This window comes from Sinohyriopsis cumingii, chromosome 14 (genome assembly GCF_028554795.1).
Source record: "Sinohyriopsis cumingii isolate HCF-2022 chromosome 14, ASM2855479v2, whole genome shotgun sequence".
Lineage (NCBI taxonomy): Eukaryota > Metazoa > Mollusca > Bivalvia > Unionida > Unionidae > Sinohyriopsis > Sinohyriopsis cumingii.
In genome coordinates, this window is record NC_142974.1 from 78,889,507 (window position 1) to 78,912,519 (window position 23,013).

Consider the following 23,013-nt stretch of genomic DNA (forward strand, 5'->3'; position numbering starts at 1 on the left):
GTCAGGCGAAGAAATTACAATCGAAGAACGCGAGCACATGTGGGACATCAATAACACTAAAACACGATCAGCTAGCGGGTGGTCCAAACAAACTGTCATTGACTAAAACCCAACAAAAAGATTTCAATAAAGAGAAACAAGCAACGACTGGAGTTCGACTTGATCTCTCTCCGGCCGCGGTCAAAGATATGGTTAAAACCGGCGGTATATTTCCTCTTCTCGCCGCGATACCAGCACTGATAGCTGCTGCTGCTCCCGCAGTCGCAAAAGCAGCCGCGTTAGGAGCTGTTGGAACCGCAGCTGGAATGGCACTAAAGAAAGCCACCGGGAAAGGATACAAAAAAAAGGGATCCGGTCTCAGACTACCGGGAACTCCGGCATCATGGTACCCAAAAAAGTTCTAAGTGTTTTGAAAAACGCTAGCGTTTTCACACCGATGTTGAAGCTTCCAGCGAGTAATTTTGATTTACTTGATGCTGTTAAACAATTACGTATAAATAATTTCAGAGGTGTATTTATGCGAGATCAATTACCAGCACGACCGAATAATCCAGAAACAGGAATTATTAATCTCGATAATAAAAACGGTCCTGGAACTCACTGGGTTGCTTACGCGATCGATCCACGTGGAATTATCTATTTCGATTCGTACGGGTTAGCACCGCCAGTTGAATTTCTTCGTTACGTAAAAAACATCTCCCCTGACAAGTCAGGGATGAAATCAAGGACAAAGTCAAAGATTTGGTACTCAACGTTACCAACACAAACACTAACCGATCCTCGATATGCGGCCGTGAAGTATTAAATGTTCTTGATGCGATCTCAAAATCAGCGAGTCCTCCTCACAAAGTCGTGCATGAATGCACCACAAATTTAAACAACCCCATAAATAATAATGGTTGATATTTACGGAAGATCAAGCAGAACCAAGGAAGAAAAAAAAAAGATATCGATTTATCAGCGTATGCGACCAAAGATGAAATTGATAACCTGCTAACGTTAACCGGGATAGACCCAGATGAGGTTGTTATTTTTCAGGACAGGCACGGCAAACTAAAAACCAGTAACATTAAGTGGAATGACATAATTCGCAGGGTTATTGGAGCTGTCGCGGACAACATTGTTGTATTCACTGACAGCGGCAGAATCAGAGATTCGTCGATATTAATTGCGATGCTGAGAGTTGATGCACGAAAAGTCTCAACGGAGCGTGTAGCGAAGACCGGTGATACAATGACAGGTGAACTCAGCATGAACGGCAACAAAATAACCGTTCTAAAAAATCCGGAAGGTCCCGAAGATGCCGCAAACAAACAATACGTAGACACCGTTGACTGTAAACTAGCCACGTTGCGGGCAGAGTATGATGTTCACGTGGGTGCGTTTACAAGATTTCGAAGAAACTATCAAAAAAACTGGTGAGACCGTGGATAAGTTCTTTGGGACTCCTCCAGTCATCGACGTAAAACTTTCTGAAATCAAGACCGACATTGACACGATCAAACAAACACAGCAGGATATCGTATCGGGAATTCCTGAGATCGTTAACAAAACCAGTTTGATTAAAGTCCCCACTGGAGTTACCCCCGGGCATATCACCAACATCGTATTCACGGTATCATCGGGATTCGCAACATGGTCCCGACAAAATAATACTATCAAATACACAGCAACAGCCACTGGCGTGTTCAGGTTGTCTGTGTTTTCCGCCGCTAAATTTGAAATCTTCACAACATATCCCTGGAGACATTCCACCGATAAGTATTCCGGGGTTGTAACTGTAATACTAAACAGCGGAACCGAAGAAATATTTATACTTGAAGCCGCAGACAAGAAATTAACCGCAACATCTTACTGGTGGTGTTTGGAATTCGTCGCAGAAACACCTCAATTGGTTACGTAAATAATAATAAAAATGAAATCAGCATCAACGACAACACTGTCATTAGACGCTCAGCAATACCGGTATGATCAGGTACGCGAATGGCAATCAACGTTGAAAAACACCATTGACAGATGCGTAACAAAAATAAAAAAATACAAACGGCGTGTAACCGTGCTAGACACAATAGTGTATTCGGTATTAGCGGTGGTTGCATCCACGGGTGTGCTATTGTCAGCGCTGACACCAGTAACTGCTGCAATCGCGATCACAATCACAATTTCAGCATCAACGACGATCGCAGGAGTTGCTAATATAATTGCAAAAAAAAATATCCTCGTGCGCGATAACAAAACTACACGAGTATGAGCGGCTAAACAGCGCGGCCAGCAGCGGTTACTCGAAATTATCCTCGTTGATATCATCCAGCGTAGACGACAACAACATATCAGATTCCGAATTCACGTTGATGTCTGGCATATACAACGATTACGAACGTGCGAAGAATCTTAATTTGAAAACGATGAAGATAAATAATGACGGAGATACTTCAAGAGATAGCCGCAAATACAACTCCGGTAAGGACCACAATGATATCAGTGTCCTCGACGCAACCTGAATTCGATATTAATTTTCCAACTGCAATTCCAGTCACCGAAATAGCACTGACACAATTACGAGTATATCACAGTTGGCCCAATATCAGGTCGACATCCTTTCACGGACAGTTGCCAAATAACTCATTTGTTTTTTCATATCAGAATAGCGCTGATGGCACACCAGATTGGAATACTATTACACTTCCCACTGGGAGTTATCAGATAGAGGAAATCAACAAAGAAATACAGCGTCAAATAAAACGTATCACCGGAAAGGAAGCAAAAATATCAATCACTGCACACGAGCTAACGTTGTCAACGGTCATCGAAATCTCAACGCCGGGTTACGCCGTTGATATCTATAACAGTTCAATCAGAACAGTATTAGGATGGCCTCGAAATCCACCACCGGCACCACCGACACCACCCCCTTTACCCGAAAAATCCGATTATATCACTGACGCGAAGTCATATCACGGAATTACACCCGGTTATAGGCCGCGTCTGGATGATATAAAAAGCTCAAAGGTGGATAGGTGGATCCCGCCTCTTAGTGACGGCGGCGATATTGTGTGCACTTTTACTCGTGCAACATATTCAACGGGAGTGGGAGGATTAGGATTTCGTGTTTATCAGAGCGAAATTACTTAATTTTTTAAAACTATTAATGTGGCGCACCGCACGCAACTAGCGCATCTACGGCAACGCTTCCAAGAACATCTTTCTGATGTAACAGGTTCACGTGGAGAAATTATTAAGCAAATCGAAATATTAAATCTGATTGCCTCAGATATGGAATATATTAACCAACGAATGATTCAGGTAGTAACTAACAGTAGCTCCATCATTAAACAACAAATTTTGGATAAGTACTCGCTGACCGAAGCTGAACTGCCGAATTTTAAATTACCAGGATATGTTTCCCCGGTCATCTTGCGAAAATTCGTCACTGATATCGTCGATGAATACTTCGATGACATACTTGCACAATGGAAGCGAATACTACCAGAACCCGTTATCTTAGCACACAATAATTCCACAGCGAGCGATGGCCGGCATATTTCTCCGGGCATCGTAGCAATCACTGATGTCGTCGCGGTCAATCTTGTATGTGATGTCATCGATGGCAGTTACAACATAGACACGACAACATCGAATCAAGCCCAGCAAGGGTTTATACTGTATTAATTTACTCCTAGAGAGCCACCTGGATTTTTGATTGTGCAAGAGCCAATCAATCCAGTATTTCTGCGGTGTCATAATCCGACGCTGACAAGGATAAATTTTAAAGTCACTGACCAGCAACATAGAATGTTGGACCTGCGTGGGGAGACTGTTAGTATTAATTTGCTGGTAAAGTCTTAAGACTTTCATCCTAAAGGATTTTCGTCCTAAGGACTTTCATCTTAAGACTTTCAATTAGCGATATCGCTATCATAATAATGTCCAAAAAATCTTCGAATTACCAACAGTATGATTCCGATGAAGATCTCTCTGACAGTGACTTTGTTGTCAGTGATGAAGATGAAAATGTGTCCGACATTTCCACTGACAGTGATTTCGCTGACAGTGACAGTGAAACACAGCGTGATTGTGAATCACAAAGTGATTCCGATGATAGCCCGGTTGGCGTTTCCAACGACATCACCATCAGCGACAGCACTGTCATAATAAATTATATTAAATGAACGCGAAAATAATAGTATGTATCAACACGTGAAATGTTCCATCGTTGACAAAAGCGCGCTTGAAGAATTCATCCGAAAAATATTTACCGGAAATCATTCCCCGGGCGTTGTTAAAATAATCATCGATAAGTACGGCAATGATGACATTTTACTGACAGATTTTCAGCTGAAGCAACTCCGCGAAAACAATATCACGATGATTACTTGTGATGCAGACCAAATCCTCAATGTTGCTCACTCGTGCATTTCACGGGATCATCTCGATAAGATCCTTAGGATTTTTAAAAATGTCAAAGACATTTCCATCCTGAAATTCGAAGAATTTCAAAAATATTTTACTTTATATATATTTTTTTTACCACTGACCAAAGTCACGGATTTGATGGGGCATTTGCTGGTAAAATTTAACAAAACAGACCAAAGTCACAGATTCATAACGGCATTTGCTAGTAAAAATCAACAAAACAGACCAAAGTCACAGATTCATAACGGTAATTGCCGGTGAAATTTAACAAAACAGACCAAAGTCACGAATTTTGTGGGGTATTTTGCTACGAAAACCAACGAAATCCGACAGTTGCAGAATTTACACAGTAAAAAAAAAATATTACTTTTTTTTACTTTCGATTTCACTTCTAGGTACCCGATTTCACTTCCTTGATTTTATCAAGGTATCTGACGAAGTCAAGGTGAGGTATTTACTTCCCGTTGACTTCGTGAGTGACTTCGTCATCCGTGACAAAGCTATCATTGACTTCAAAATTCTCTGGATTTTCATCCTTGACGCTGTCACCCTTGACTTCATCATCCTTGATTTTATCAAGGGACATACAATGCTTTAATTTCCGGACCCGGTTGTTAATTATCTTCTTTGTTTCATACTCGGCTGCCAGTGCCAGCCTGATCTTTTCGATTGCACGAGACAGTGGAACAAATTCATTTATTTGTGTCTCCGCTACGCTGGCTAGCGATTTATACAAATTATTTTGGATCATCTTTATGAATCGATATTGAGCAGGAAGAATATAACGCCCTGCGCACTTAGCTTCGTATAATGATTCAAAATCTGACAGAATAGTTTCAACATTTAGTAATATATTAAATCCTTGTTTTTCTAATTTTTTAATAGCATCAATCACATTATTGATATTTTCTTGATTCATATTTATATATATTTTTAAATATTTAAAATAAAAAAATCACATCTCCTTTGAGTCTCTAGGGTGTCTTATGACATCCTACCAAACTCAGGAGGGAGCGGAAACACTACCCCCGATGGAGCTCCTAAACTGCCAAATAACAGTCTAGAAAGCCCAGAGGGTGTGTTTGCGAAACGACGAGACATTCCCCATTTGTGAACCTCCTAGCTTACTCCTTGCTGATATGCTAGCAAGGCTCATATGGGACAACACATAACATATAACTTATCCTAGTACTTAATTCTAACTTATCCTAGGGACGGTACAAACATATAGTAGAAGCTATTTACAGCAGTTACAATTGTATATATAACTTATCCCTGGACTTAATTCTAACTTATCTTAAGACGGCACAAACATATGTAACTTATCCTACGCACGGTATGCGGGGTTATAATTCTACATCCAACAAGTTGCACACGTACCCCTGAAATCAACCCTGTTTTGGGGTAAAAGGTTACCCCAAAACGGGGCGATAACGGAGAAAGTTGTGCAACTTCGTTGGGTTTCGAAACCCCAATATGATATCAGGACGATATTGTATATAAACTGACTGATACTTGAAAATTCAGAAATAACTCAGCGTGATTTGTTTAAAACGTATTTTCTTAAATATGATCATGTGAAAAATACAGATGAACCATAAACCCGAACAAATGTAATAAAATAGTGATATTGTCTGTGAAAAAAAAAGATAAATACGAGTTTACCTTGATTTCATCAAGGACTTTGTCATTCTTGCACTGTCACCTTGATAGCATCAAGGGGAAATAAAGGGAAGTTATTTACTTCCTTGTGCAGAAAACCGTCTGCTGTTACCTGTAAAGTGTTATAGCGCGCTGTCATCCTTGACAAAGTCAAGGTAACAATGGGGAAATAATTATATCATTGACTTTTCACACAGTCACTGCAGAGTTATCTCCGTTGGAAAATTCTCTCGATTACAGTAAATTACCTAACAATAACGAAATATAATTTTCTGATTATTATATGTTTTTGACAACGCGGATTTGGTAATATTTTCTGCAACTTTTCCTACTGAAGCCACACAGATACCAAAATACTTGCCAGCTGAGGTCGTTGAGCGAAATATTATTTCTTCATTTGTATTTAAGTTTATGGAAACAACCTTCTTGGCTCTTTTATTGTTACAGCCAGTATTACCAGCTTTGCAATTTTCGCTCTGCGTCACAGCTCTTAAATTAGATAAATTATTATCAAGTTTATTTCCATCAATGTGATCAATTACAAGACCGTCTTTGATTATCCCAAAGAAACACTCGAACACGAACTTGTGGTTATAATAGTGTTTCCCGCCAGCAACCTTAAAATGGAGGTAACCAGCATTATTAACAGCACCAACTGGTTTTTTTCAATCTGTGATGTCTCCCTATTCCCTGTCGTGATGCTTCATAATTTTTAATGGTTGGATGTGAGACAAATTCTTGGCTCATTTATATAATAATGTATTTGTCTAATTTATAATTTGTCTGAAAACCTAGTTATATAATCACTCTCGGATTTTAGCGCGTCTCCGTTATTTTGTTTTATTGTAATATCGCTTGAGTTCACGGTATCGTTTCCCCCCGCACCCCGCACATAATTGTGTTTTACCCCTGACACCAATGCCACATCGAAGGCAACGAATAGGTCCTGTGATTCCTCGTTTGATGCTCTGTATATGTTCACCGCAGAATTCCTTCCTACAGGGCTTACCACAAACTGTTACAGATCCAACTTTTAACCATCTGCAGTTGTTCATTGTATATATATATATATATATAATATTTTCTTATTTAAATATTTGTCTTAAATATAACATGGAAGAGTTTTCGAGGTTATCCGCAGTTGGCGCCGGGAGATTCGATCTTGACAGGCTAAACCCGGATCCACGACGACGGCATCTAACTGATCTGTTTAATATTATCAACGAGGGTAAAAAAGAATTCAGCGACGACGGAGCCTCTCATGTATGGTCGACATTTAAAATTATCCGCGACGACGACGATGTCATCGATGAGAACATCATCGATGCTACAATGACTGATGCCCGAGCAAAAACAATTATTGATTATATTGATATTTATCAACGTGAAAAGAAATACTTTTTCAGAATAAAATTTATTGTCAACGTTGAAGACGATACGTGGATTATCCGTGACAAACTCGACCCTGTTCTTGCTAACGGAAAGACCGCTCTGTTAAGTAGCAATTGTAAACCAGGAATGTTGACCGGGATTGATATACCATATTACGCTCGAGCGTATCCTGTAACCGCAGTCATTTATGGAATATATCCTGTAAAAAACCAAAAATTGATAAACTCGCTCCGATGCGAATGACTGCGTCATTTACTTCGACGGTGTTAAATTGTGTAGCCGAGCGAGTAATGGAACATTTTAAAAACACAAAACGAGGAAACGGTTTAACCGATCTGCGACGTGAAAAAATAACAGTCTGGGGTGAATCGGTTAAAGATACCGGGGCAACAATAAATGATGTTGCTGCGCTATCAAGTAAATTAAAATGCTCAATAACAGTAAAAACACTAACCGGGGAAATATTATACAGTTCGAAGCATTATAAAAAGTCAGGAACACCGATTGAAATTATTGATCATAATTCGCACGCGTGGACTGATGCGGTTACAATATTTCCACGAGACCGTGTTGTCAAGTTTTATTCTGGAAACATATACGAGGTTATTTACGCGCTGAGTAAAACCGACCCTGTGTCGGTGTGGTTATTTAGGAGCTCCGAAGATTCCGAGTATGATCAATTTGTGAGACCTAACGGAGAATTATACAGAACAGAATCGTTGCACCAACAAATGAAAAAACTCGCAAAAATGTATATGAGAGATGCTAGCGATGAGCAGTTATTGGTTAATTGTTTTACAGTTCCAAGTGTTGCCGCTCACGCCGCCAGAGAAAGAAATTCGTGGAGACCAACCCGAAGTCAGTTTCTTTCAGATATGCAGTTAAGTTGTGTCGAGTATGGTCATGGCGGGTTGTGGAATACCCGGTATGACTACCGGGATATGATTTCCGTGGATATGATTGCCTGCTACCCAGGAAGCTTTCTCGGGAACGGCGAGTGTCGCGAATACTTTGCGCGGTTTGGACACCCCACGAACTCGATGACACGAGTCGCCGTAAACGGCAGTTTACCCGACGCTGACCTGACAGGATTTGCTCGTGTGACTTCGTTTGAATTCGCCACGGGACTTCATCCGATTTGTTATGTTTGGTTTGGCAGACACTTCGTTGAAAAGCGCTGGGTACCAATAGTGTTATTGCGATACATGCTTGACAGCGGAATACTGGTATCGTTGACTGTCAGCGAAGCAATCATATGTTATCGACCGCAGACATCAGTTTGGTTACCAACACCAGAACGTGTAACTCTCGATGAAGTTATCGGCGAGTATGCACGAGAGTGTCCAAATACCCCAATGGATGTCATTGTCAGTGAGGCTCCTAAAATTCTCAAGATCAAACTCAAAAACAGTGAAATCACAGCGAAAGATCTTGGACGAAGAATAATCGGTAAATTTACTCAGGGTGCAGCATTTGATCATAAAATGCATCACTCGCGGTTGATTATCGATGAAGCTGAATTGGATTTTATAATCGCTGACGCGGTTGCCAGAGACATATTTTGTAACAGGGAGGATGTGTTCTGTCCAACGGGAAAAAGTTGGGCACAATTGTAAGTTATATCGACGGAGAATCGCCTCAATACACACATTTGAGATCTTCAATGCTGGCTTATGTTTCTATAAATTTTGTTATCAATGGTAAATCGATTTCCTGGCCGTTACCATACTGGTATGGCAGTCAGAGTTGCCACGGATTCATTTTACATCGACAAGAAATATTCAGAATCACTGACCGATATAATGAAATTCTGCGGCGGAGATGAATGGGGTTCGTGGAGAATAAAAGCCGAGATGTTACACGAGTATTGTGAATTCGCTGATGTTGCAATCGAGGATAATTATTATAAATCAATAATGCCAGAAATATCTTCCGCACCGTCTGTGGATGATCCAATCACCAGACACAAAACTGTTTATTTGAACGGGCCAGGAGGGTCTGGTAAAACAACTCGAGCGATTGAATTATTTGGAAAATCAGATATGATTGTGCTAACACCTACACACAGGCTTGCCAGAGAGATGAAACAGCGAGGAGTCAATTCTTGTACTTATCACAGCTTTTTCAAATACAGCGGCGGTACGTGGACGCCAGATCGAATGGGAACAAAATATATCAATGATATAATAATTTGGGATGAGATATGTACGGTACCGCTGGAAACGTTAAAAACATTTCTTGATTGGCTGTTAACGAAAAATACTGCAGTCGTTATGTGCGGCGATCACGGTCAACCACCTCCGTTTGTCGGCGCATCTCTGCATGATTGGCTGAGGAATTTTGTTGATCATCACGAAGTAGTGTCTGATGATTACCGAGCACTTGATACAACGCTGAAAGAATTTAAAACACTAATCAGGCTACAACCGAATAAAATTCAATGTGAAATTATGCGCGAGATGATTCCTGAAACTTCGATGAGTGACTTTTTACGCGTGTGGAAACCAAACGATTTGATAGTGGCGAGTAGAAAGATAGTCAGAGACACACTTCAACAAGAGCTATTTCGGTTGCAACAAGAAAAGTTTCCAATGCTGCCAACGCCGTTATGTTATAGACCAACTGATACGCGGTTACAAAATATAGATGTTGATATTCCAGGAAAGACAGAGAAACAGAATTTAGTATTGAATGATATTGTGCTAGTTGACATCGATGCTGTTGAGGATGCACTAGCGATGAATAAATCCCCGTGGACGCTAGGATACGCAATGACCATTCATTGTTCTCAAGGACTGACTATTTCAGATACAACTGTCTGGATCATTGATGATCGAATCGAATGGTCAAACTTAGTCTACTTAGCGGTGTCCAGAGTCAGAAGAATATCTCAACTGCGAAGAATTGTCTTGAATGAATCCTTCGATTTTGAGTCAAACGCTGATAAAAACAACACCAATGGTGATGTAATAAGAAAAAAACTCGCCGGTTACAAACAGAGTGACAAAAAAAATAATCGCGATTTTGATCTTGATGTTGACTTCGTTGTTGCGCTGAAACAACAACAGAATAATCACTGCGCGAGCTGTAATTGTATAATGCTATGGCAGTATTCGAAACAAAATTCAAGACAATTTACCGTAGATAGAAAAGATAACAATCGCGGTCATATACGTGATAATGTCATGTTGACCTGTCTTGAGTGTAATCGACGTCGGGGTGCCACCGCTAGTTAAGTCACTTCAGTGATTTTGGCGGCAACTGTGTGTCCTCGGGAATTACCTGAAGTTGCTCACGGGTAAATCCGCGTTGAGGAGCAGTTGAATCCAACCTGTAGATTGCTGGTCTGGAAACGCTTGCGTTTCTCGCGGTGGATCTTTTCACGGTGGATATGCTATGTGTGGTAACACTCCAAATGGGATCAGTCGCTCTGCGTTTACCACCTTCAAGTTCGCCTGGTTCATATAAATATCTTACAGTAACATTACCCAGTATCGGCTGCGCTGAAGAATCACGTCGTACGGGTATATTTTTTTCGTGATCGCGATGGAAGGTTTCATGTTGGTTGTTCGAGTTATTTCATTATTTAGCGCAGTTATCACGCTTGGCAATCTTGCAACCCATTCACGCGATCTCGCATCTTGAATAAATTCCTTCGCGTATTGATATCCAAATAACCGCTCAGCAAGTGTTCGATTGAATCGCTCAACAATTGCCTGATCACGATGAATTTCAGTGTGTCCTCGTCGTATGGTGACGTTATGTTGTTTCATCAACGATGACACCGCACCTTGAAATTCTTTGCCAGGATCAACTTGTAATAAATTTGGCCATCGCAGAGGTCCTCGCCGAAAAATTCTCTCAAACGCAGAAGCAACCTCAGATGCTATTTTAGTTGTTAACGGTTCCGCATCTTTGTATCTACTGGCAACATCAACTATGGTTAACGCGTACTTGTATGTGCGTCTTCGGATAGTATCGTGTGGCAGAAATAATATATCAGCTTGATGAACCTCATTTGGTACACTAACATCAAAATGCGCGAAGTGAATTTGTTTAGGGCGCGGTAGATAAATTTGCCATATTGCCTGTCGGGATAACCAATTTTTGGCAGTAACCGCCGTAACTTTTGCTGCTTCAGCGAGTTTACTAATTGCCGCGTTACCTCTCCAGTATCCGCTTGGGGAATAATAAATCGACTCCATTATATACCAGTACCTAACGCTAATTTACCTTTCATTGCAGTTTTTATCAACCAGGATGTTAACCTTTCGCTGATAGATTTATCAGGGATGGCACTTAACGCATGAATTAATTTCACGTCCGCGAGATGGCGCTGTTGCAAATCCTTGCTTCGGTAAGCTACATCATGAGCATGGCACGCTGCATCGATAGCGTTTATCGGATACTCACCGGGTTTTGGTTGATCCTGAGCATCAAGTCTGATATCAAGTCGGGTTCCTGGACCACAGTAATTATATCCTGGAAGATGTTTTTCTCCTGGGTATTTAGCCCACGGAGCTCCTGGCAGCGCTGTTAACTTGGCTGCGATATCACCTCCGCTTTTTTTTAAATAAATCTAAATTTTTTTGTGCCACATCGTTCACACTTGCCTGTAAGCGCTTGTCGATTATTTTTTGTTGTAATTGTTGTTGTATCCGTAGTTCGGGTACGTGCTCGGCATTTCACAGAATATAAATCCATATTTATTTTATGATATATCTAATGGAGATTACTGACTTTTCTGCGTCAAAGCGACGAGAGCCAATTAAACATAACTCAGTGCTACCAAATTCTGTTCGAATGATTATCATAGGTCCATCTGGGTCGGGTAAGACACAGTTGTTACTTAATTTAATAATGAAGTGGATGAAGTGGGATAAATTATATTTGATAGCACCGTCAGTGGACGATCAGCGGTGTTATCAAGTGCTAAAAGATTTTAACGAAAGTGCAAAATCGATAATGGAAAATCAAAGTGATTTTCACGAAGATGTTATTGATTTTATAACTGACATCGAAGAAGCTCCATCCGTCGACGACATTGATGGATCAATTAACAACCTAGTTGTGTACGACGATGTGATGTTGGATAAACAAAAAAATCCAGCCAGAATATTCTCCCGTGGTCGACACAAAAACACTGATGTCATTTATGTGACACAACGTTATACACAAATTCCAAAAGTGATCAGAGATAATTGTAACGTTCTTGCGGTGTTTAACGGAGTTGACGCACACACGCTGAGAAATATTCATCAGACTTGGTGCAGTGGTGACATGGACCTCAATAAATTTAAAACTTTCTTTAGTCATGCTCAACGAAAACCACACGGGTTTGTGACGATAAATTAACATGATCCTCGGACACGATACCGAGTTGGGTTAGATACATTTTTTAACTAAAAATCCTAAAATGATAGCAGCAGAGAGACTGAGCCACCAACGTCGCCGTCGCCGCCCCCCCCCGTGAAGAAACTATTTTTTATAGTGAGTTATCGCTGTTGAAATAACCCCGTTAGCCAGAAAAGAGGATTTAGTCATCATAGTTTCTGGCTAGAAGGGTTATTTTTGTGAAATAAGACCTTCTATCAGAAGAGTTTTCGATAGATGGTCCTGTTGGACGAAAAAGTTGGTGGGCCCAGTCTCTCTGCTGCTACAGACAATGTTAGTAACAAAAAAGAACAACTAATTATCATCTCAAGGATTGAAAAGTTATGGGCCGGGCAGTCAATAATTTAACAGGACGGATATCTAGGCGGACAATGCCATATTATAATAGGCACTTCATGAAACGAACGTATAATTCATTAGTCCATGTAAGTGTCCGTTTGTACGTATTTACCTAAAGATTTATGCTACTTCTTTTTCCGACGAAAGCAATACATTCGCGATAAAGAAAACTAGATGAAATATAAAAGGGTTTGAACATAATCCTTCTTTAGTAAGTGATAAAAGATAAGGTACGTTCGTCTTAGAAATTATATATTAACATTTTGTGATGCATAGGTTGCACTTTTTGTACTGAAAGTAGCTATACGTTTACTTACTCTTTCTTGTTTCTCTCTTTCTTCCTGAAATAATAGAAAATAAATCTAATATTAGACAAGGTGGTATACTGTCCACTTGTTTACTCTCAAAAGAGGGAGTATACATGCATGCACGTATTCGCAACAGAAATACTGTGTAAGACATAGAGTTCAAGCCATTACATGAAATAAAGTAATCCAAAACAGTTGTCGTTTGAACTGATCTACTGTATGGTTTGTCTCGTATATAAATCTTATTTTCAACTCTTCTTCCGTTTCTTTATCCTGAATAGATAACTTTTAAAAAGCTGTAAAGTTGACTGCCATTTAGTACTTCTTCGTTCATGGGTAAAATGTACAAAGCGCTGATGATCACAACAACAAATAAAACTGCAGAAAGCCCATAATCAAATCTCCAATGTATTTGTGCAATTTGTTTTTTGCTCGTTTTACTTATTTCGTCCTCAAATTGTGCTCATAATAGTATCAAGTCACCGAATTCTCGATGACCATGTGGACCAATAACAGAAAACTGTAACGTGGATACGGTATGGTGGGCTCAGGAAACTGGACAGAGAAAATTATTTTTTTTCCGAATAGTGTAACGTTTTCAAGGATGCTCATGTGCTTATTTCGTCGAAGACATTAATTGTAAATTTGTTTTTCCAAATCCAAGATTTTTCTTCATTAATTGAAATTATATAATTGAAGGTATTATTTTTGTGCCACAAAATCATGCAGCGACTTCCACATTACAGTACAGCAGAAATGTGTATTTTCTTTACGTCGGTGTCATTTTAAAGAAAAAGGAAATAAAATTATGGATCAAGCACATAGTCATAAGATGGCAAATGTTATTTCAGTACACTGGTATAAATTGGCAGTGTATATTTAATTATTACACAAAATAATGATATAAAGTGTTTTATCAATATATTGGTATGAACTTTATTGAGAGACAGACTAAAAGAATCTGATTAGAAAATCAGTTCATGTTACAGCGTTTTTATACCAGTCTGGATACATATGTCTAGAAATGTTAGGCAACGTCCATTGCAACATTTGTGACAAAGTTGCATGTTTCATTTTCATTCTCTGGGGCATAGCCTTACATGATATAATTATCGGAGTGGATAACTATAACACGTGGTATCTTGTATAACAAAATAAGATGCCAAAACATAAAGATCTAAATTATGATTAAGAAAGACGAAAAGCAATATAAAATTAGGCGTTCAACGTTTGCTATCAGCTAATTTAGCGCTGTAATGTCCCCATTCTACACTGTTAAAATTAGAACATTGTTTATGCGAATATGTAAAATACGTAGATCATGGCCTGTCGTGATACTGATATGTTATTTTCGGTCCCTTACATCCATCGAACCAGGATGACATTTTACCGCATGATATACCATCAGGTTGGTTCTATGCTAACCGAAAGCCTCATTGAGCAAATGAGGTGATGTGTGGCTCATGTAGGGTAGTATGAAAACGTTTTAAAAAAGGCAATAAGTGAAAAGCTCTAAGTATATAATGTAGAATAGTCGAATGAATCGTGCTTAATGCCAAATACAAATGATGAAATATATTTCTAATTATTTTATCATTTGTCATTTATGTGTAGCTGATATACTGCAAAATGTATTGTTCCAAAAAGATGACATTTGCACGTCACCTTTGAGAGAAAAGTCCTTGACTTTATCAAGACATAGCTAAAGTGCCAAGAACTACGTATGTATTTCAATTATAAAAATTACCCGCTACATAACCTTTTCTTGTATGATCAAGTAAATATCTTAAGTTGTTGTTGCTGCTGCTTTGGGGAAACGGCATTCCTCATCGCAAGATAGGCTATACATGACGGCCAGTATAACTAGTGGACGAAAACTTCGCAAAACAAAATCCGGTGAGAACCAATGACCAACGGGAAGCTAAAAGAAAACTTTCTCACGTATCTGTATTGTCTGAGTCTGAGGCTCGAACCCACGCGGACAGGTTTGAGATTGCAGTGATCAGTAAAGGCGAGTGCTTTAAAACACTAGGCCACCCAGGACCCCTCTTAAGAATTATTATGGTACAAACCCTATCGCAATATTGCATTTCATTCACAAGTGGCAATAACAAAAAGTTCAAGATGGTCATATTGGTGGCCATATTTTACCTCAGCTCGTTCAAATTTTTATCATTATAATCATCTTTTTAAACATATCATGTTGACATGCCCATCCATTCAGCAGGATTAGCGATAACAAGATTTACAAGATTACCACCCTTTTCCAATTCATCCGTTATACATATTGTATTGCTGATATTCCCATCCTATATGTAGTTACAATATTACTTTATTCCTGTAATATCTGTTTCTTTGATTACATTAGGGTCGATTAAAAAGAAGGTTCAATCCGACTTGTTTTATTTTGTTTGTTATTGAACTTATCTTATTACGTTTAAGTTTTCTCTAATATTCTTCCGTACTGCATCCATGTTTGATCTTGAATGGGTAATATGACATTCGATACATCTGTCCAAGATGTGTTTCCGCATCGCACATCTAAAATGTTTTTATTGTACATCCAGCATGGAGCTACCTTTGACACATGAAATAATTAAACAAATAGTCGACTGGTAAACTATCGGGAATAATCAATTGCTATAAATTTGAAACATATTGTGTGTGATTTTATTTTTCAAATCAGTGACGGGTCGGCAGATGGGATTATGGTGAATAAAGTATCAGCCTAAAATTGCCGATTTTGCCCCTGGGGCGTAATAAACGATAAGTAGCTACATGGATTTTCTAGGAAATTCACATTACCTACCGACAAGAAATTATTCTTGGGGGTTGACAACAATATTTTAGACAGAACGCTTTATGATGAGGTTTCAGCTGATTCTGGTGTGCTCAGTGTCACGAAACATGACAGAGAGGGACGATTCATGTACTCTGCCGATGAAATCGTATATAGGACGGGAGTCATAAAAAACAGTATCAACATAAAAATAGAACTGTACAAAATATAAAACAATTAGGATGCGCGAGATTAAAAGAAAATTTTCAACATGAAAATAACAGATTTTTAAAAACAATACAAAAAAAAAAAAATACAAATTCGGATTCCACGAGTTTTGAACTCAAGACCTCTTGTTTGGCAGACGGGAGTCATAACAGAAAGTTTCGACATAAAAATGAAATAAGTTTACAAGGTGACCGCTCCAGTGGCCTAGTGGTTAGAACGTTCGCCTCGGATGTGGGAGGTCGCGGGTTCGAACCCCAGCCGATTCATATCAAAGACTTATAAAAATGTTACTAACAACTGCCTCCCTTGGCGCTTAATACTAGGACTGGTTGACCTGGTGTCAGGATAAAGTGACTGGGTGGGATATGATGCAAAATGCCCCACTGATATACATAACTATAAACTGTCGCAATGCAGACATCGTAGCGATATGACTGAAAAAATGTTAAAGCTAGGTTGAAAGTCCATAAACAAAAAACATAAATACAAACAGATCAAAATCAGAGGCTTTAGAATGCAATCGTTTCTGTTTCCTATATTCGAATGATAAATTGTATACAATGCCGATCAACGCTATAACAAAGACTAATATTATACATTGACTATATACAACCTAAAAGTTCATTCGATACCCTTCTTCTCTAAACATTCATAGCACTATGAGTGCTCAATCAAATCAAACGGCTTGAATAAGTAAGTAGAAGAGAACATAATATGATACCAGGTCTGCTTAGTTATTGACTGAAGTCTAAACATGTTAGTAGGTTTGTATGGGAGAGTACCCTTCTTAAAATCCAGACTGAGTTTCATAGATTATCTCCCTTCCAACTGTCCATGCTGTCAGTCTGTTTATTCAAGATAGTGCGAAGTTCTTGTTTAGCACAACGATACGTGTAACACCTTGACAATTGTTGGGATCATTTAATACAGTTAATTTATTTATTTGCCAAAAGATAACTTTTATCACGCATGGCTGTTAGATTGAAATACAGAATAAGACAAGTGTGTCAATATTGGAGTAGTTCATGTCAGAGTTTGTTTCAATATCCCATTGAACATACTCCAAAGTAATTACGTATAGTTTAAAGCATTAACGTTGAATACTAATGCTTAATACAGTTTATTATGATTCATACAAATATAGTCTCGTTATATATAATTAACCTTCATCCATTTCAACACAATGACTATACCCGCCTCAACTGGATCTTTTTTTTTTTTTTTATTTTTATTTTTATTTTTTTTGAAAATAAGTTGCATGGAACGTGAATGTGGTCACTACCGGCGCTACCATATATGCAAACTAGGCAGCCGCCTAGAGCGCTGATTTCAGGGGGCGCATTTCTCCAAATCAACAACAGTTTTGAAAGATAAGTAAATAAATTTCTGCTTTATTGAGGATAGTTTTTTTATCCTAGTTCATTTCATACAGGGACAAATAATCGGGTAGATTTCAGTCTGACCGAAACACCCGGCTGGCCGGAACAAGCAAAATGAGTGAGTGAAAATCACGCGTATACGAAACTTTGAGAACGTCATTACGTTCGCGTGTTTTTATAGGCCACGAGTTTTTCCGTGGAATCACGCGTATACGAAACCTTCAGTTTGCCGCGGAAACCAAATTGAGGGGGGGTAACTCCTTATTCTAATGGTATAAACAAGGAAAGAATTGGGCAGACAAATTTGCCCATTTCATGAACTGGGCAATTTGACAGATTGTCCGTAGCACATATATATATATATATATATATATATATATATATATATATATATATATATTTTTTTTTTTCCAGCGTGCCATGGCGGATAAAAAGTAAAAACCTCTGGAGCCCAGTACCGCAAATGATAAGCAGAACAAATTAAGGGGCTAGCAAAGCAAGAGGAGTTCTTCCTGAAATACCTTCGTCCCGAGAAAGCAAAACAAGAACACGATGAGTGTGCTCTTGCTGAAATTAGCACTGGGGGCACTGAATGTTGTGAACCTACTACACTTGATCAAAACTCTAGAACTGAAGCTGCTCAAACTGGGGATATTTCTGGAAGTCTTATAGAGGATGAGTAAGAGGACAGCAAGAAAAGTGAGAGTCCTGCAAAGTCCCCCAAAAAAGATGTTATAGCACCAAGCTTGGATTACAGTGATCCTGTCACATGGCCTTCCTGTTGTAATGATAATTTGCGACAGCTTCTAGTACAATATGGTCCACAACAGGTTGTATTAGATGATTTTCCTAAAGACTCAAACAACAGAAGATTTTCTCCTATACACTACAAGAGGAGACTGACAAATGATGAAGAAGTGCGCCGTCACTGGTTAATATATTCAACCTCAAAATATGTGGTATTTTCTTTTTGCTGTAAGTTATTCAGCACAAAAAATATTGCATCATCTCTCCAACAAACAGGTTAAAAAGACAGGAAGAACATTGGGTCAAGTCTTTCTTTACATGAGAGGACTGCTGACCATTTAGAAAACTATCAATCCTGGCGTGAACTTGAACTGCGCTTAGCTAAAGGAAAAACAATTGATGATATCGACTAACATAAAATTAGGCAAGAGGAAAATTATTGGCATCACATTTTGCAATGCTTAATTGCTTTGGTACGAGTTCTTGGCATGCAAAACTTAGCATTCTGTGGTAGAAATGAAATTTTGTATTGCTCTGGTAACGGAAATTTTTTCAAGTTTGTAGAATATCTAGCCCTTTTTGATCCTATCGTGAATGAACATTTGCGTAGAGTTAAGAATCCCGAAACACTGGTTCACTATCTTGGAAAAGATATCCAAAATAATCTTATACAGCTTCTAGCCAATGCTATAAGAAAGCAAATTTTAACTCGTGTAAACTCTGCTAAATACTATTCCATAATTCTAGATTGCACACCTGATGTAAGTCATATTGAGCAAATGACAATGATTGTCCGTTTTGTTGATGTAATCAGAACATCAGATAATGGGATACCTGAGCCTGAAGTCATCATACGAGAACATTTCCTGGGATTTCTTCCACTAAAGGAAACTACAGGCGCCTTTATAGCAGAAACCTCTTATTGAACAGCATGGGCTAATTGGATTATTAATTGAAAATATGCGTAGTCAAAGTTATGATAATGGGAGTAACAAGAAAGGTAAAGAAAATGGCGTACAAAAGAGGATCCTAGACATAAACCCACGTGCTTGTTTGTGACCTGCAATGCACACTCTTTAAACCTGGCAGTCACTGATGCAGCTAGGTGTTGTCTTGAAGCAACTGCTTTCTTCAATATTGTTGGGCAGATCTATAACTACTTCTCTTAATCAACTAAGACTTGGAAATTCTAACCAGTCATATATCAGACTTGGGGATAACTGTTAAACCATTGTGTGAAACGAGATGGGAGAGTCGGATAGAATCTCTGAAGCCACTAAGATATCATCTAGATGATACATATGATGCTCTGATACAAGCTTATCAGGTCCCTCTGGCAATAATTCCCGAGATGAAGCCAGGGCCCTTGCTGGTGCAATCAGTAAGTTCAAAATTTTAGTATCACTCGTTACTTGGTACAACATCATGTTTGAAGTCAATCTTACAAGCAAGGTAATACAAAGTCAGGAAGCTGATTTAAATGCAGCTATGAGACAGTTGCAGACAACTAAGAAATATATTGTGGACTGCAGGTCTGAAAAGGGATTTCAAAATGTTTTGGTAGATGCTACTGAAATTGCAAATGAACTAGAGATAGTACTAGACTTTGAAACAGATCAAATTAGAACCAGGATAAAGAAACGGCAGTTTGAATATGAGGCCCAAGAAGAGGCACCCAAAGATCCAAAACAGAAATTTAAAGTAAGTTTTAGACATGGCAATACAATATATTGATGAGAGATTCCTACAGCTACAACATTATAATTCACTCTTTGGCTTTCTGTATAATATATACAATGTAAAGGATAAATCTACTGATGATATACTTAAGGACTGCAAGAATTTGGAAAAATCTTTGATGCATAATGTATACAAAGATATTGATGCTGAGGATCTATGCTATGAACTTTTAGCCATAGCTCGAAGACACCCAAAGTCTATGTCACCAAACAAGTACTTCTTTTCACACTCCAACAAAAAATTTGGATAATTTCCTTAATGTTGCTATTGCATTAAGGATCCTTCTCACACTTCTAGTATCTGTGGCAAGTGGTGAGCGCAGTTTCTCAAAGCTCAAGCTTATAAAATATTACATTCGCTCTACAATGTTGAAAGGGAGACTAGTTGGCTTGGCAACTATATCAACTGAACATGCTCAGGCTTCATCACTTGATTTAGCTGAATTGGTTAAAAACGTTGCTGAGGAAAAGACACGCAAAGTGAAATTTTGAATTGTCTTTCTGTTTGCATTTATCCCTCAACCAAATTTGGTTTCAGGTGTATTAGTATTGAGTGTCTCTTCAACTGTCCATAATGCTGTTAGTTCATCACCAATGTCTATCTTTATGTTTGTTTATTCTTGTCTTAATTTTTGCAAATAAAATAGTTTCAAGTAGTGCTTTTTTTTTGGGGGGGGGGTCTGGACATTTTAGCACAGAGGTCTAAGCTCAAATGTTGAAATATTTTTCTTAAAATTTATTGTTTATAAATTTTGAAATTGATATTTTCCTGGGGGTAGTGGTGCCAGAATCTAACCTTGCCTAGGGCGCAAGATAGTCTGGCGCCGGCCCTGAATGTGGTTATTATTAAAATATGCAGGTTTTGTAACACACTTTACTACTATGATCCTTCAGTGTTTTGATATATTGCTGCATGCCACTCCTTTGATCATCTTTCTTGCCAGCAATGCGTTTTATTTGCATAATCTATTGGAAAGTGTCCATCTACATTATTTAAATAACCGAGAAAAATGAGGGGCATGGACAGTTGTTAAATGGTCTACAGGTTTCACTGTCTTGGAATTGTGAGGGTCAACCTCTAGTATTTACAGTTCAAGGACTTACAGAGACATCTGTGGTCAGTACCTTTACCAATAATGTAAGGCGGTAAATATTTCCGTTGGAACTAAGAAAACTTATTATTCAATAAAGGAAGAAATGAAAAATTTATATTTTTACAAAATACAGCTGCAATTGTCAAGAAATGATACTTACTAGGCTCAACTCGGTAGAATCTCGCATCATTCCAATCAAGAGAATGATTTCGCTAAGCTTGATTTCAACTGGTAGAAACAGGTCTTTCTCCATGCGTGTCATGGGTTTTTGAACAGTTTCTGACATTGCCGTAGAAAGTAATTGTTCAACATCTGGGCCTTTATTCATTATATCTATGTCTGTTCCTTGATCAATTACCTTTCTCGCATTCTCATTTGCGGTAGAACACGTTTTCAATTCCTCATTCATAGCTCTTTTGAGAGCTTCATTTTGTTGTCTTAGGTCTTTATAAACATTTTGTATTTTGTCTTTCATTTTTGCTACTTCTTGATCAATTACTTTGATCAACTGTAAACGCTGGTCCTCAAGAGCTTTTATTTCTTTCTTCTCTGCGTCATCAATCTTCCTATCAAGAGCTTCTGCCTCTCGCGCAGAAACAGTTATACGTCTCACCTTGTCCGAGCACTTGTTCATCTTGATCTGTATGGTCTTTTTCACTTCAACTGCAGCATCAGATACGGCTTCTGTAGCATGATGATCGTGCTTACCTGCTTTGCACAGAACGCAGATAAGTACTTTACAGTCTTTGCAAACAAGCTTTATTTCCTCCTCTGGGTGTTGATTACAAAATATTCGTTGCCGAATTCTGCCTTTCATTTCAGGCTCCAAGGTTCCCAGATCACTTATTTTGTGATGCCTGCTCGCTTTCGATTTCTCGTGGACATAGCAACATGTCTGGCACAAGTTCTCCTCACAGTCCAAACATCTACTGCATGCCACGCTTTTTGGACCACAAATATCACAGGGAAAATTCTCACCCGAGTCACTATCGATGTAAAAGTTTCCTTGAAAGGCAGAAAGGCCTCCAGCAGGTAATTCTACACTTTTCCTGCACATTGGGCAATCAAATCGACCGTTACTAAGGTTAGCCCTTACATAATCCTCCAGACATTTGTAACAGAAACTATGGTGACAGGGTATTAGTTTAGGATTCTTGAAACTCTCCATACAAATGCTGCACTCCTGTCGTCTCGCTGCCATTTTGGAGGTACTTTCGTTTTGTGTGACTAATATAAATACGGCTACATAGGTTTCAGCCAAGCGCATGCTCAGTCTCACATAACTTTAATATCAGCCTATTATTCCATTATGATTTAATATAATGCAAACACAAATCTTAGAAAATAATTGAAATAAGTCTGCTTCCGTCTGTTTTCAGTATAATTATCATTTTAACATTTTACAAACTAAAGAATTATGACCTAGAATTATACACACTGACCCAGATTATATCCAAGTCAGGCACAAGTGTACAATGAAGATAGCGTTGCAAGGGACATTACCTTTGTAGGCTGGTCACTGGTTGATTGATAATAATA

The 23,013-nt window shown here is 38.7% G+C and overlaps 1 protein-coding gene across 1 annotated transcript in view; it reads right to left on the reverse strand.

The window, feature by feature from the left end:
• LOC149784207 (E3 ubiquitin-protein ligase TRIM33-like) overlaps positions 1–23,013 on the reverse strand; it is an 85,273-nt gene extending 62,260 nt beyond the window's left edge. Inside the window, exons 1-2 of the mRNA XM_089932271.1 lie at positions 21,635–23,013; positions 13,518–13,541 (exon numbers count right to left, since the gene is read on the reverse strand). Coding sequence (XP_089788397.1) covers positions 13,518–13,541; positions 21,635–22,741 — 1,131 coding nt within the window. The 5' untranslated portion in view covers positions 22,742–23,013. The remainder of the gene's footprint in view (positions 1–13,517; positions 13,542–21,634) is intronic.